The sequence below is a fragment of the Telopea speciosissima genome, chromosome 3, assembly GCF_018873765.1.
Source record: "Telopea speciosissima isolate NSW1024214 ecotype Mountain lineage chromosome 3, Tspe_v1, whole genome shotgun sequence".
In the NCBI taxonomy this organism is placed as follows: domain Eukaryota; kingdom Viridiplantae; phylum Streptophyta; class Magnoliopsida; order Proteales; family Proteaceae; genus Telopea; species Telopea speciosissima.
In genome coordinates this window covers 49,732,390-49,746,419 of record NC_057918.1, presented here as the reverse complement: position 1 = coordinate 49,746,419, position 14,030 = coordinate 49,732,390, and the positions used below count along the sequence as shown (strand labels likewise).

General features: G+C 38.9%; 1 protein-coding gene across 1 annotated transcript in view; it reads left to right on the top strand.

Annotated features, from left to right (window-relative positions):
• LOC122655758 (cysteine synthase, chloroplastic/chromoplastic-like) overlaps positions 1–14,030 on the top strand; it is a 62,911-nt gene that overhangs the window by 29,879 nt on the left and 19,002 nt on the right. Inside the window, exons 8-9 of the mRNA XM_043850076.1 lie at positions 9,328–9,387; positions 10,762–10,842. Of these exons, the coding sequence (XP_043706011.1) occupies positions 9,328–9,387; positions 10,762–10,842 (141 nt within the window). The remainder of the gene's footprint in view (positions 1–9,327; positions 9,388–10,761; positions 10,843–14,030) is intronic.

The window sequence follows — 14,030 nt, the reverse complement described above, 5'->3', positions numbered from 1 at the left end:
CTAAGCCATCTCACTAATACCGACAACTTTACATAATGCCTTTGGTGATTGTACCAGCTCAACCATGATTAACAATCAAATCTCTGGCTATGCCAATTGAGACATCTCTCTAACACTCCATTATACTAATACTGTCGGCTCAAAAATCTCTTGAAGGTACTGCTCATGCAAAGTGCAACTGCAAGCCACTACACTCCACCTTCAACCTTTGCCACTAGCCCATAGCCGTTCCTGTTGTCCTCACAATAGTTCTGCATCATGCATCCCAGAGGTACTTATAATTTCTCAACTGCCAACTCAACTCTGAAGACCGCTCACCATGCCAAACCATCTGTCCAGCTATCGAAACTATCTGCCAACTCCTACTGTCCAGTAATGTCGGCCATGTCAATCCATAAGCTAGCTGCTCATTGTAGCCTCCAACAGATAATGGCCAACTGTCAGTCCCGACGCTAGTCAACCAATACTTCAAGAGGCTTCCAACTGAGCTAACTCTGCTCATCTTCATACTGACCATCCATATGCCTGCATGTTGAGTTGACCATCGAGAATACCAACACAAGCTCACCACTCTACTGATATTCCTGGGTGACTATGTTGACAACAATGACAATAACAGCGCAATGCAAGCTGTACTCAACATTATTGGTCTCTATTGATCTTTTTTATAGGGAAGGGCAAGAGTTCTTGTTTATAGGAAAAATTCTAACTGTAGAAAACCAGCCGCGCCTTGATTTTTAACACACTATTATTTCATACAGTTCTGATACAGAAGTTCTCACTGATGGTATACTTAGTATAAACAAGCTTTAAGATCATGACTTACAGCTCTTCCGATCGACTGCTTGATTAGCAATTAGAATCCAGCGGTTCTTTGCCCGGTCAATTGCGTGACATGTTTCTGTAATGCTTGGCTCTCCTCCAGTTGGCTGGACGACACGTTTTGAGATCCAGTTGATCGCCTGGAAATTTTTTCTCTCAACCAAGTCTCTAGTTGATCACTTTTGATGTCTGGTTGACCTCCTTTGTCGAACATTGTCGTAGGCTGGTTTCATCCATATTTCCAGTTGATTGCTTCCGATGGCTGGTTGTCCGCCTCTGTTTTTAGTCACTAAAGAGGGATGATAATTAAGAGATGAGAGAGATAGAGAAAGATGGTAAAACACACAGATTTATAGTGGTTCAGGCCCAAACTGTCTCTACGTCCACTACCAAGAGCTCCTCACTATTGGATTTCCTCTAAACAAGGTTGTCTTTCCATGTGACAGTCAAACCTTTAAACAATTCTTCTTCAAGGTGGGAATCAAACCTCTCTCCATCCTGTTTCCTGTTGGATCAAACCAATTCCTTTCCAGGTGGGGTCACATCCTACTCATTGTGGAGACTCTTTGTCCCACAACCTAACTCTCGCTAGAGTTGACTTGAGTTTTGTAACTCAAGGATAAAGCTTCTAACTAGGCAGATATAATAAGGCACAATGATACACCCTCTAAATAGGGTGTATATACAATTGTAGAGCCTAATGTGATTCCATCAAGCTATAAGCCCAACAAAATAAATACTTAAATTTATGATCTTATTGCTCTCTTTTAGGGAAGGGCAAGACTCAAGAGATCCTATTTATAGGATAAATCATTAAATCCTAACAGTCCAAAACTAGCCGTTTTCTATCTGTTAGAACTCTGCCGGTCAACCGTTGGTCAGATCTGTTGATCACCTGACTAGCCGTTAGAATCAAATGGTTCTTTGTCTGGTCAACCGCTTCTTTCAGCCGGTCGATTGCCTGACAAGTTTCTGCAATGTTTGGCTCTCTGCCAGTTAGTTGGATGACCGGTTCTGAGATTTGGTTGATCGCATAGCAATTTCTGCTCTTGACCAAGTCTCCGGTTGACCGTGCTTGCAAGACACTGCCTTAGGCTGGTTTCATCCATATCGTCGGTCGACTGCTTTTGATCACCTGTCGTTGCCCTGTATTTTTAGTCACTAGAGATGGTCAATGTATCCCAAATGAGATTGGTTGACCTCCATAGATAATTGGATGACTAGATGTTCTTTTTAAAGTGCTTCTAGGCTAGTGGAATCACTTACATAGGATCTGATACAACATGTTACAAATGACAAGCTAAATTCTGTGTCTAAGCTTGTTTTTTATTGTAATGTAAGACTAGAACCTGAATAGGTCTAATCCCAGGTAGGATCAAATTGGTAACCACCAGTGAACAAGAAAGGGAACAATGGGATCTCAAATTGGTAACCTGTTGAAGCTGCGAATAGGATTAATAATCTTCTTAGATGTAGTATGAAACCCCAAATAGAAGAGCTCGATCAGAACAGAGAAAAAGAGATCGATCAGCCTTTTAGGGTTTTGAAACCCGAGGCTTCTCCCAAATTCGATGATGGAGGATTGGCCCCTGCTGTAATGAATGATCTGGGACTTGGCAGCCACTTGAACATTAATAAGAATGCCCAGCAGCCCAGGGGAATGATGCTAACAACTGGCAGAGAAATTCCAGCAATCTTGAAGAGCTTCTTGAGATCGGCCAGAGAAGTTTCAAGGGTTGAAAACCCTAAAACCTTGAGATTGATGGAAGGGAATGGGTATCTCACCCTAGGCCTCTCACCTATCCTATCTCAGGATTTCAACATTGCATAAGCAACTTCTCTATTCATTCAAATTGTGGGAGCTCTCAAGAGCTGAATTACATGTATATATAGCCTAATGGCTGAGACAAAAATAGAAAGTAAAGTTTAACTAGGATTCCCAATTAGTAGTACAACTCAAACATAGCCAGGAAACTAATTTCAAAAACATAATAAAAAAAACCTAACTAGAAAATAAACATCAGCCCACGATTTTACTGCTGGTGTACAGTAATCCCTACACCTATCCCTATATCTACGGTGCTTCTGGTGTAGGGGAATCCCTACACTTGCGGCTGTACTTTTTGGCATACAACCTAGATACATCAGATTGTCTTCAATCTTTGGCTCTCAGCTTGCTTCCAAGTCTTGAAATTCTTCAACACTTTGACTTGCCATGAGTGACTTGGTGAAGCTTCCAATAAGTTGATCAAGGCTTCAACATGCTTCGGCCTCAGCTTGATCTTTGGAGTGACTTGCTTGATATCCTTTGAGCTCTGCTTGATTTTTGATGTAATTTAATCTGATCTAGTATGAGCATGTCAGAATCACTTAAGCACATTGAACAAATGGAGTTAGTATTCCCAAAACCATCATGAACATGTTTGGATCATCACCAAAACATGTGGAAAGTGTATAGCAAAAATACAATATGGCAACAATATCAAATTTTTGTTGTGGCAAATTTCCCTCGACCCAAACCCTCTGTGTTGTAGGGGAAAACCTAGAGACTAGGGTTCCTACAAGGGCTGGTTGGGTAGGCTATGCTAGCAAGTATAAACCTTAGGGAGGGGCTGTAAACATGGACTAGCAACAACATATAAGATAAAGACTAAACAGAATATTATTGCAGCCATGAACAATAAAAATCCGAGCCAAAATGCAACAAGTCAACAAGACATCACTAGGGAGATATAGGGATGGGGAACATGGGCAGCATAATACCAAATCGAGTGCAAGTTCTTTCACAATTCCGAGAATAATAGAAGCCATGTTAGGTCTTAAATATGCAGCCAATAAATATAGAAACAGCAAGAGATTCAATGCAAAGAATTCTCAAAACAGGGTAACATAAACCATAAAACAGGGGTAGGGGAAACAAATCTGAATTCGATGGGGATGGGAAATTCATGGACAGCAATAAGTGGTGATGCAGATCCAAGCATCTGCAAGAAGAAGCAGCCCTAAGATTAGGGCCCAGTAGTTGGAGCCTTAGTTATTTCCCATAATTTTTTTCAGTTTAATTGTAAACTTAAATTGAACCGGTTCAGACCATGGTTCAATTTAAGTGAATTAATCCTATTGGCTGTTAGGTTTTTATTTCCTATTGGTAGATAGGGAATTTTTTAAGTTTTAGCTTTTAAATTAAGTGTCACACCCCCTCCACGATTTTAGAAGGGGAGTGATTTAGATTTGTGGTGTATGTTCTTCACTGATGATATCGTTTTGGTGGATGAGACAAAAGAAGGGATTAACTCTAAGTTAGAGCTTTGGAGGTCAACCTTGGAAACAAGAGGATTTAAGATTAGTAGAACAAAGACGGAGTATATGTTGTGTAATTTTAGTCACACCGTGATGGATACTGATATGGTGCGAATTGAGGATAGAGAGATACCACAAAGTGACTATTTTAGATATTTGGGGTCAATCATAAGTAAAGAAGGTGGCATAGAGGATGATGTCTCATAGAGAATTAAAGTGGGATGGATGAAGTGGAGAGGTGCATCGGGAGTGTTGTGTGACCGACGTATTCCTTTAAAACTTAAAGGAAAGTTCTATAGGACTGTTGTACGACCGGCTATGATGTATGGGGCAGAATGCTTGGCAGTTAAGAAGTGTCATATTGATAAGCTTTGTGTAGCAAAGATGAGGATGTTAAGATGGATGTATGGAAAAACAAGGAAGGATAAAGTACGAAATGAACGTATTAGAGCGGACGTGGGAGTTGCCCCCATTAGTGACTAGCTTCGAGAGAGTCGTTTAAGGTGGTATGGTCATATTCAACGGAGGCCTAGGGATGCCCCAGTAAGGAGGAGTGATATGATCCCGATTGATGGAGCTAAAAGAGCTAGGGGCAGGCCTAAAATGACCATAGGAGAAGTGGTGAGGAAGGACATGCATAGCCCAGGTCTTGTTCCAAGTATGACTTCGGATAGGGCCTATTGGAGGGCAAGGATCCGTGTTGCAGACCCCATTTAGCTGAGATTCTCCTGTCGTGTTGGGTTGGGCTTCTTCCCTCTTACCGTCTTTCATCGAGCATATTGCATCTTTCATTTGGCATTTCCCATTTCTCTCTCTCGTTTTTTTTTGTTGCTAGAACTCAGTTTTCCTTGTTGTGTTTGGATCCATGTAGCCGACCCCATTAAGTTGGGATAAGGCTGAGTTTGTTGTTGTTGTATTGATTTAGATTTGTATTAGGATTTGGGCCTATGGCCATATTATAAATACATAAATTGTGGGAGGCTCCCCCACAATCCAGACTTTAAAAAACTCGTTTATGCTTGTTGCCATTGTTGCTGCTGCCTTGCTCCTTTGAGAGTGACCTTGTGAGTAATATCAAGGTGAAAGGATTGGTGGATCTCCAATCGACTCCTTGCATCTGGTAGACCGGGAGGATCCTCTTTTCATCTCCTTGCATCTTGTAGATCGGGAGACCCTATCTTCTTCAAGCTGCTGTTGGCATTGAGGATCAGTTTCAAGTAAGTAGTTTACTGTTACAGCATTCATCCTTCTTCTTCTAATCCTCCAACCTAAGCCCTACCTATCCCTATCAATCCCCATTAAACCCTAGCTCCATTAAACCCTAAAATTCCTGTTCAGACCAATTCCCCATCAGTTTACACTCAAGTTTCAACCACAGTACCTTCACAATCTTACCTACACTTGATCCTAGTTTCTACCCCAAACCATCAACTAAACCCTAATTCCCCCTCATCTCCATTAAAACACTAAAACTCATCTAGACCTATCTAGCCATCCAAATCTGCGCATATCAAAATGAACCACCCCCTTACTGCTCCTAACACTCGACCCAAAACTCATTCTCAAATTCCTATCCTAAACCTTAGTTTTACTTATTTTCCTATTTCCCAAAATCCGAAACCCTAATCCTAATTTTCTGATTCTTAATTTTTCATTCAGACATCATTCAAATCTTCACTGTTAGCTTCCTCTAAACCTGCCTAACATTACCATATAAGAATTACATCCATTACCTTAAACCTAACCCTATAATTTGACCTAAATCGTCAAATCTGCCCAATCGGCCAGCAGGTCCTGGTTTACTTGGCTCCTAGTAGACCCTTTGTCTATCTAAGACTACATTAAGTGGAAGAAAAAGAAAAGAAGTAGAAGTAGAAGAAGATAGAAGAAAGTAATGAGAGAGAAAGGAGAGTTCGAACTTACATTTAGCACCACGAAAGATAGAGAGAGAAGGAGAAGAAGAGAGTGCTCCAAGATGGGGAGGAGAACCACGATGCGAGAGGGAGACGTTGGAGAAGAGTCCAAGAAATAATTTTTTTTTTAATCATTCATCAATAACTGATTTGGCCGCTGCCTTACATGCTTTTGTGAAGTAAGAGAAAAAAAAAATCCTATCCTAATAATAGTTGTCAAGGTGTCGGCAAGGCGTCCAAGAGAATCTCTAGGAGCCTTGGCAACTGCCGCCATAGTGCAAGGCGCCTTGCACTGGTTTAATTGGCATCGGACTAGGGTGTGGCACTTATTTATACCTGATATCATTTAAGTAAATGTTTTTATATTTGTATTTCATTTAATTAAGATATTATTCATAAATAAGCAAACACTTCCCTATTTGAATCCAATAAAAATAGTTAAAAAATAAAATTCCAAAAGGATAAAAAGTCAACCCCCCAGTTCAAGAACAAAAACTGGATTTTTGGCGGTAGTGGAATTTTCAACTTTCTAATGCTGAGTTTTTTCTCAAATCTAAAAATTTCATGAATCTTAATATGATAAAACATTGCTAAAAACTCAAAGTACGGTAAAATATTCATTTGTTTTGATATTCAAAATTTTTTTTTCATTCAGAGTGATTTTGACAGCATTCACGCATACTAAATAAGGTTTGACCGGAACATAACTCCTTCAATATATATCAGATTTAAACAATCTTGGATTTGTTGGAAAACTGGTTTTGTGTTCTACCTAATACAAAAAGTCTCATGTAAAAATAAAATCATTTGATCAGTCAAACTTCTTAGAGAACAAGAACATTTCTCTAAATTGAGAGCAGTTTAATTACTTATTGATTAGATCATATTTTCTAAGAATAGTATAAACCAAATGTATGTTTTAATCATTTCAAACTTCCTATAGCTTGCTTCTTCAGTTCTGCTGTCTTCTAGTTCTATGTTGATTTTTGATGACTTTATGTGGCATAATATTGATTTTAATTACTTAATGTGACTTAATATTGATTTTTGATGACTTGATGTTGCTTAATATTGATTTTTTATGACTTGATGTGGCTTATTGTTGATTTTTGATGATATAAGGTACATATTGTAGCATACTACATAATGTTAGAAAAGAGGGGAAATAAAAAATAACACTTGGGCACCTAGGCACTGCCTAGGCGGGCGCCTTGTCGCCTAAGCGCTTAGACACCCCTCCACTGCCTTAGGTCGCGTTGCCGCCTTGACAACTATGATCCTAATAGATAAACTAGGAAAGAAGTAAAATCACATCCCAAACTAATCCTAAGAGAATAAATCTTCTAATTAAAAAGACCAGCTTTGGGAAAAGGGTATTGATACGCCTAGTGGATAGTTCAAAAACTCGCCAAAATTTTGCTAATTTCGACGTGTCCGAAACAAAACAGGAGGTGAAACCCAGAATCAGCACTGTTTCACCGAAATTTTGCTCATTTCTGTTGAAATTTCTGTCATTTCGCTCATTTTGGTTGAAATTTGGCCATTTTGGCCATTTGCCCCCCGAAACAGTCTGCCAAAAAATGCACTGTTTCGGCAAATTTTTTCCAATTTCGGTGCATTTCACTAATTTCAGTCTGACAAAAATGGCCTACCGAAATGAGTTTTAAAACTATGACCCAGTGTTGGAACCAATTCCTGCATGCAGTCTATCCTTCGTTATTATCCTTATTGTTATTTTCATCATCATCATCATTATGGCAGAGATGGAAACCATTCCTTGTTCTGCGAGTATATCTGTCATGTGGCAGTTTAGCTGGCGCTCAATCTTTTCAAAGATTGTTCTTGTTAATTCCAAGATTAAGCCCAATTGGACTTCTCCAGGTGTCAAAATAAATGTTTGAAAACTGGTTCATAAGTGAATTTTTTTGAAAAAAATTGAACCTGCCAAATCACAAGGGGATGAGTCCAATATGGTGGGCTCTAGATGAGTATTAAATTTGTAATGTGGCCTATCTAGAAGATAACCTATCAATCAAATTGCTGCAGTAGGCCCCTTCACATTGTCATGTGGGAGGCATATGAAGGAAAAGTACGCTTTTGCTTAAGCCATTGAATACCATTGGCTATTAAATTTAGAAGTTCTTTTTGTTGTAGGACTTTGGTTTGTCAATTAAGAGTTGTAATAGGATTGGAGTTTTCCTAGTCCTAGGAGAACTTTTAGTTTTTAGTATATGAATAACAATGTTTCCAGCCATTGAGGCCTGGAATTTTCTATTGAAGAAATAAAGTTTCTGGTTTTCTATATTTGCATGTGGATTCCTGGTGCTAGAGATGGATTTCTCTCCCAATTAAGGTGGATACCTTAGTCTGATTCGGTGGATTCCTAGTCCTATTTTTCTCTCCTTTCAGTTCTATCTTTCAAGTATCAGCATCCATCTTAGAAAAGTCAGATGCAATTTCCGCAGCAACAATAAGACTGGTTTCAATTCTATGCAACCTTTTTAGTGGTCTGAAATTGTTGTTTTCTTTCAAGTTTTATCTAGTTCTTTTCATCTGACTATCTGAGGTTCTGCAAGTTGATTCTCCATGTTTTTAGTTCCCATTGTCTGTAAGAGTCCAATAATCTGTTTTAATACTCTCTACAAATCAATTATTGAAATCTAACCAGAATTCTATTAACACAAATGGCACCCTACTAAACAGTTGATATTTTAATCTTGGTTGAGCGGCATTGTCCGATTGACCAATTCCAGTTTTTTTATTCCAGGTCAATCTTATTAGCAGCTTTTGAGATATTGAATTTTCTATTCAAAGACCCTATCTTGAATTCTGATTCTTTTTTTATTTTGAGTTTTCTGCTAAATTCCTGTCTGATTTTGTTTTTTCAACAGATGTATCATTTTTTTTTTTTTACTTTTTGAATGAAGGTTCATACTTCAATTTCTGTTATCCGATTGCATCTTTATGTATGCATATAGTTGCTATCCTTGTCAAAGTAGGATTTCCTATTCCAAATTCTATTAGGATTTGGAATCTGGTTACTACAGTTCGAGCTGTCAGAACAACCAAATCAGCTTCCATGTTTTGGAAAATAGCCATCAGGTTGAAATTTTTTTCTTGTCTGGCAGGCAAAGAGACATTTTTTCCTCGTTAGCTATTATTATTTTCATTACTGATCTAGCTGTTAATGATATTGGGATTGTTCTTGCTTACTACTATTTGCTGCCTTTGAGATAGTTGGGTGTGCTGTTTACTGGAATATCATTTCTATTGTGTGTACTGTATTCAACAGATATCAAGTGATGAAGCTGTGGAAACTGCAAAGCAGTTAGCACTCCAGGAAGGCTTGTTGGTAAGTGTTTGCTAACGTTCTGAGTTTGTTTAAAATCAGAGGAAGGAAAGCGTGCACTAAAACATCTCTGATTGGGTTCTCTAAATATTTCAACCGAAACAAAAGTGACATTTTTCATGCAGTAAATTCAAACTTTCCTTTAGTTTCTGGGTCTTTGTGGTAGCACATTTGGTTCTAGAGGAATTTGTTTGCCTATTTAGTTGATCTAAACGGGAAATGAAGGAAATTTAAATTAATTAAAAAATGAAAACTTTTTTGGTTTATTCAATGTGTAATTAAAGATCTTACCAAAGATGGTAATTAAACTTTTAAAGTGAATTATTTATTTTCCTATTCGAATCCAAGGAATTTGGTTGAAAAGTGAAGTACAATTTAATTACTGGATTCAGCCTCTCCTAAGAAGCAGGGGGTTAGGCTGCATACAGTTGCCCCTCCCAGAACCTGCAGTAGCTGGAGCCTCATGCACTGTGACACTCTCATGAGTTTTTGAATTGGTCACACGATCATTGTTAGTAATGACGATAAATTTTCTATTTTTCTTTTTTGTAATTTCATTTTCCTTCCCTTCCATTCCCTTCTAGCCAGACGGAGCCTATGTCAATTCCAAACTATCTGGGTTTTGTTGATGTAAGTCTTATGGAAATTTAAGCAATATTTTCAATGTTTTTACGTGTAAGAAAATGGATCATTCAAACATAGTTTGTCTGTATCTGATTCCTTGTGCTGGATGGTTGGTGTTTACCTAATCATATAAATGGCATAAATGTTTCTCAATCTAGACCATTGCAGCAATGCCATTTCTAATATTAAACTTAATCCAAAGTAATACCTTCATCTAATAGGGAACATATTGTGTCTGAGACTTCAAATGACATGGTCCTAGAGAATAGTTTGAGATCACCTTGTTGTATTGGTTTTGGACCTGCAGATACTTAACATGGGAGTGGAACCCATTGATGTTAAATTCTGATACTCCACGTGCTACTGCATTATTTTCGTATATTCACCTGCACATATTTGAACTTAAGAATGGTTTACTGATTTCAACAGTCAAGTAACTCCAACTATGAAAAATTTCCTCTGGATGATCAGTTGTATCTGTGTCAACTCTTTGCAAACTAATGAAGTAGGTTAATGGACAACATAAACCTAATCTAATCCAAGTGTACCTAGTTTACTAGTATCAGTATAAATATACTGAACCTCAATCTGCACATCCTTACATATCCAGTGTGCCAGTGAATTACTCAAACTGTGGACCTGACTACCTATTTGGTCGGAAGTAGGGGTTTTTATTTTGATCATTTATTTTTTTATTGCATATATTTGAAATTTCCCATAACTTCCATTTCTCTTTTCCTGTGTTTTATATAGGTAGGGATTTCTTCTGGAGCTGCTGCTGCTGCTGCTATGAAAATTGGAAAGAGACCAGAGAATGCTGGAAAGCTTATTACGGTATGCATCTTTGTTAATTGTGGGGTTTCGTTATAATTTTACAATAATTTCTCTCTTCTGGATAAAGGAGCGCAGGAAAGAACTATTCTATGAGTTCCAATATGAACTTTTTGATTATCTCAGTAGATTTGATCCATCGAGTGGAAAATTGATATTTTAATTGCCTCTTTCTCTCTCTAAAACACACCCACAGACGACACACACACAATCCACATGAATAATGTATTATTTTAGTCTGTTGCTTTAGAGTTGCTACATGATTGCTAGCTCCTTGTCCCACATGTTTCCTTGTTCACGTGATTCTCTATATTGTTTGCAGTTGTTTGCCTGTATCCAGACAATCCTGATTCAGTCTTAATCACTTTTTTCTTGCTAGATGGAGTTTCCCTCATCAAGACTCCTTTCCTCTTGTTAGGAGTAAGGGGGAGAAAAGGGGAATCGTGAATAGGCTGATGCTAGCCTATTCACGATTTCTCTATATTTGGGGGTAGTTTTGTCTTTGTGTATTTTTTGGTTTTAACTTATTAATATTATGTTTTGGGGGTAGTTAGAGTTACGGCTACAACCCCAATTGTGCAGTTTCTCTTCTTCTCTTCTTCTCTCTTCTTCTTTCTTCTTCTTTATTTAAATTTACATGGTATCAGAGCAAGGATAGACACTGCGACAGCATTCGTGAATCTCCTTGTCTCCTTCCTACAGCCTACAATTGAAGATTGACAAGTTTTGAAGATTTGAAGGACTCTCGGCTTCTCTTATTTTTCTGTTGAAGGGGTGCAGCACCCTATGCTGTATTTTTTTGGGACTATTTGAAGACTAGTTCATGGCATAAATTAAGAACTAGGTCTTTTTCTTTCTCTTGTTTGTGGGTGTGTTTGAAGGAATTGGATGAAGTGAAGACTGTTTTGGTCTCGGTTTTGTGGTTTTATTTTTGGTATGTGCCAAGGGTGAGATCGATTCTGGTTTTGTGAGTTTCTTGACTGGAGGTTGGTTATTACTTGCTGCTGGCTCGTGTCTGTTGAGTGTGGCTGCCCTGTTTATAATTTCGGAAGTGTTTGCTGTCCATAATTTCAGAAGTATTTGCTATCCATAATTTCAGAAGTGATTGCTGTCCATTTATTTCAATCTGTCCGGGACTTCTCTGTGAAGATTTAACTTGTGTAGTGAAGCATGGGTGATGCAAAGACCACTGTGATTGAGTTGTCCTCCTGTTCTCATCGTATTACCGAAAGGAAACTTGAAGGGATTTCTAATTTTCAGCAATGGAAAAAGGTGGTTCGATTGGCCTTGACGGGGCGTGATCAACAGGATCATCTCACAAAGCCAAAGCCTGAAGGAGATGCGACATGGGATACGGTGGATGCAAGAATATTGAGTCAGATGTTGAACTCAATGGATAATCAGATTGCAGACCTGGTTACTCACATTGACACAGTAAAGGAGTTATGGGACTACTTGAATGTCCTCTATTCTGGGAAGGACAACTTGTCTCGGATTTATGACCTATCCCAGGCTTTTTATAAAGTGGATCAAAAGACTCTGACTGTAACCCAATATTTTGCTGAATTCAAGCGACTATATGAGGAGCTGAATTCTATTCTTCCTATCACATCTGATGTGAAAGAAATGCAGCAACAACGAGAGCAGCTGGCTGTTATGGTATTTTTGGGTGGACTTCGAAAAGAATTTGAGCCAGTACGGTCTCAAATCCTCGGTGGGGATAAAGTCACTACACTTTCAGAAGCTTTTTGAAGACTTTTACGGGTTTCTCGTGAGAACAGCCAAGATTCCTCTCATGGTAATGAGAGTTCAGCCCTTGCAGCCTTTCCCAACCGTGGGTCCAGTGGTGGGACAGGTACGGGCAGCAGTGGTGGTGGCCGTGGTCGTGGGTTAGGGAACACTAAAGCACCCACACCTGGTACTTCAGAGACTTCAGGACAGGTGCGCACTTGTCATCATTGTGGCAAAGCTGGTCACATTCAGCGCTTTTGTTGGAAGCTTCATGGTAAACCACCTTAGTTTGCAAATTCAGCCAGCAGTGATCCGGTGGTTACCCCTCCTTCTAAGCCTGAGGGTAAAACAGTGACTATGTCTGATGAAGACTATGAGCGATTTACTTAATTTCAGAATTCTCAGTCATCTCAGTTCTCCACTGCTACTCTAGTTCAGCCAGGTAATGCTATTGCATGCCTATCATCTACTTCTTGTCCTTGGATCATTGATTCGGGTGCTTCGGACCATATGACTGGAGCATCAGGTATTTTTCTTCATTTCATGAATCTTCTTCCAATGTTGTGTTAGCCGATGGGTCTCTTGCTAAGGTTCGGGGTACAGGCACTGTGCATGTTACCCCCTCTTTGTCGTTGTCTTCCGTTTCTTACTTGCCCCAAATTTCCTTTCAATATATTATCTGTTCGCAAATTTACCAAAGCTAACAATTGTTCGGTTACCTTTTTTCCTGATTATTGTGAGTTTCAGGATCTCCAGTCAAGGAAGACGATTGGTAGAGGTAGCGTATCTGGGGAGCTGTATCTGCTTGACGACGCATCCATTGTGGCATGTTCGAGTGTGGCACTTCCTCATCAGATTCATTGTCGTTTGGGTCATCCTTCATTGCAGAGTTTGAAGATTTTAGATAGTCGGTTTCAGTCCTTATCTAGTTTGCAGTGTGAGTCTTGTCAGTTTGGGAAACTTCACCGTGTGAGTTATCCCCCTCGAGTCAGTAACAGGGCTGTCCAACCCTTTTCTTTAGTTCATTTTGATGTGTGGGGTCCGTGTCCTGTTACTTCTATGTTGGGTTTTCGTTACTTTGTCACTTTTGTAGATGACTTTTCTAGAGTTACCTGGATTTATTTAATTAAGGATCGTTCTGAATTATTTTCCATTTTCTGTACTTTTGTGCTTGAAATTCAGAATCAATTTACTACTTGAAAGTTCTTCGAAGTGACAATGCAAAAGAATATTTTTCTGCTCCCTTTAATGAGTTTATGGTTCAACATGGGATCATTCATCAGTCCTCTTGTGCGGATACACCTCAACAAAATGGTGTAGCCAAGAGGAAGAACAGACATTTGATGGAAGTTACTCAATCTCTTTTATTTGAGATGAAAGTGGTTAAGGTTTTTTGGGCTGATGCTGTTTTGACTGCGTGTTACCTTATTAACCGCATGCCTTCTTCTGTTTTGGGTGGT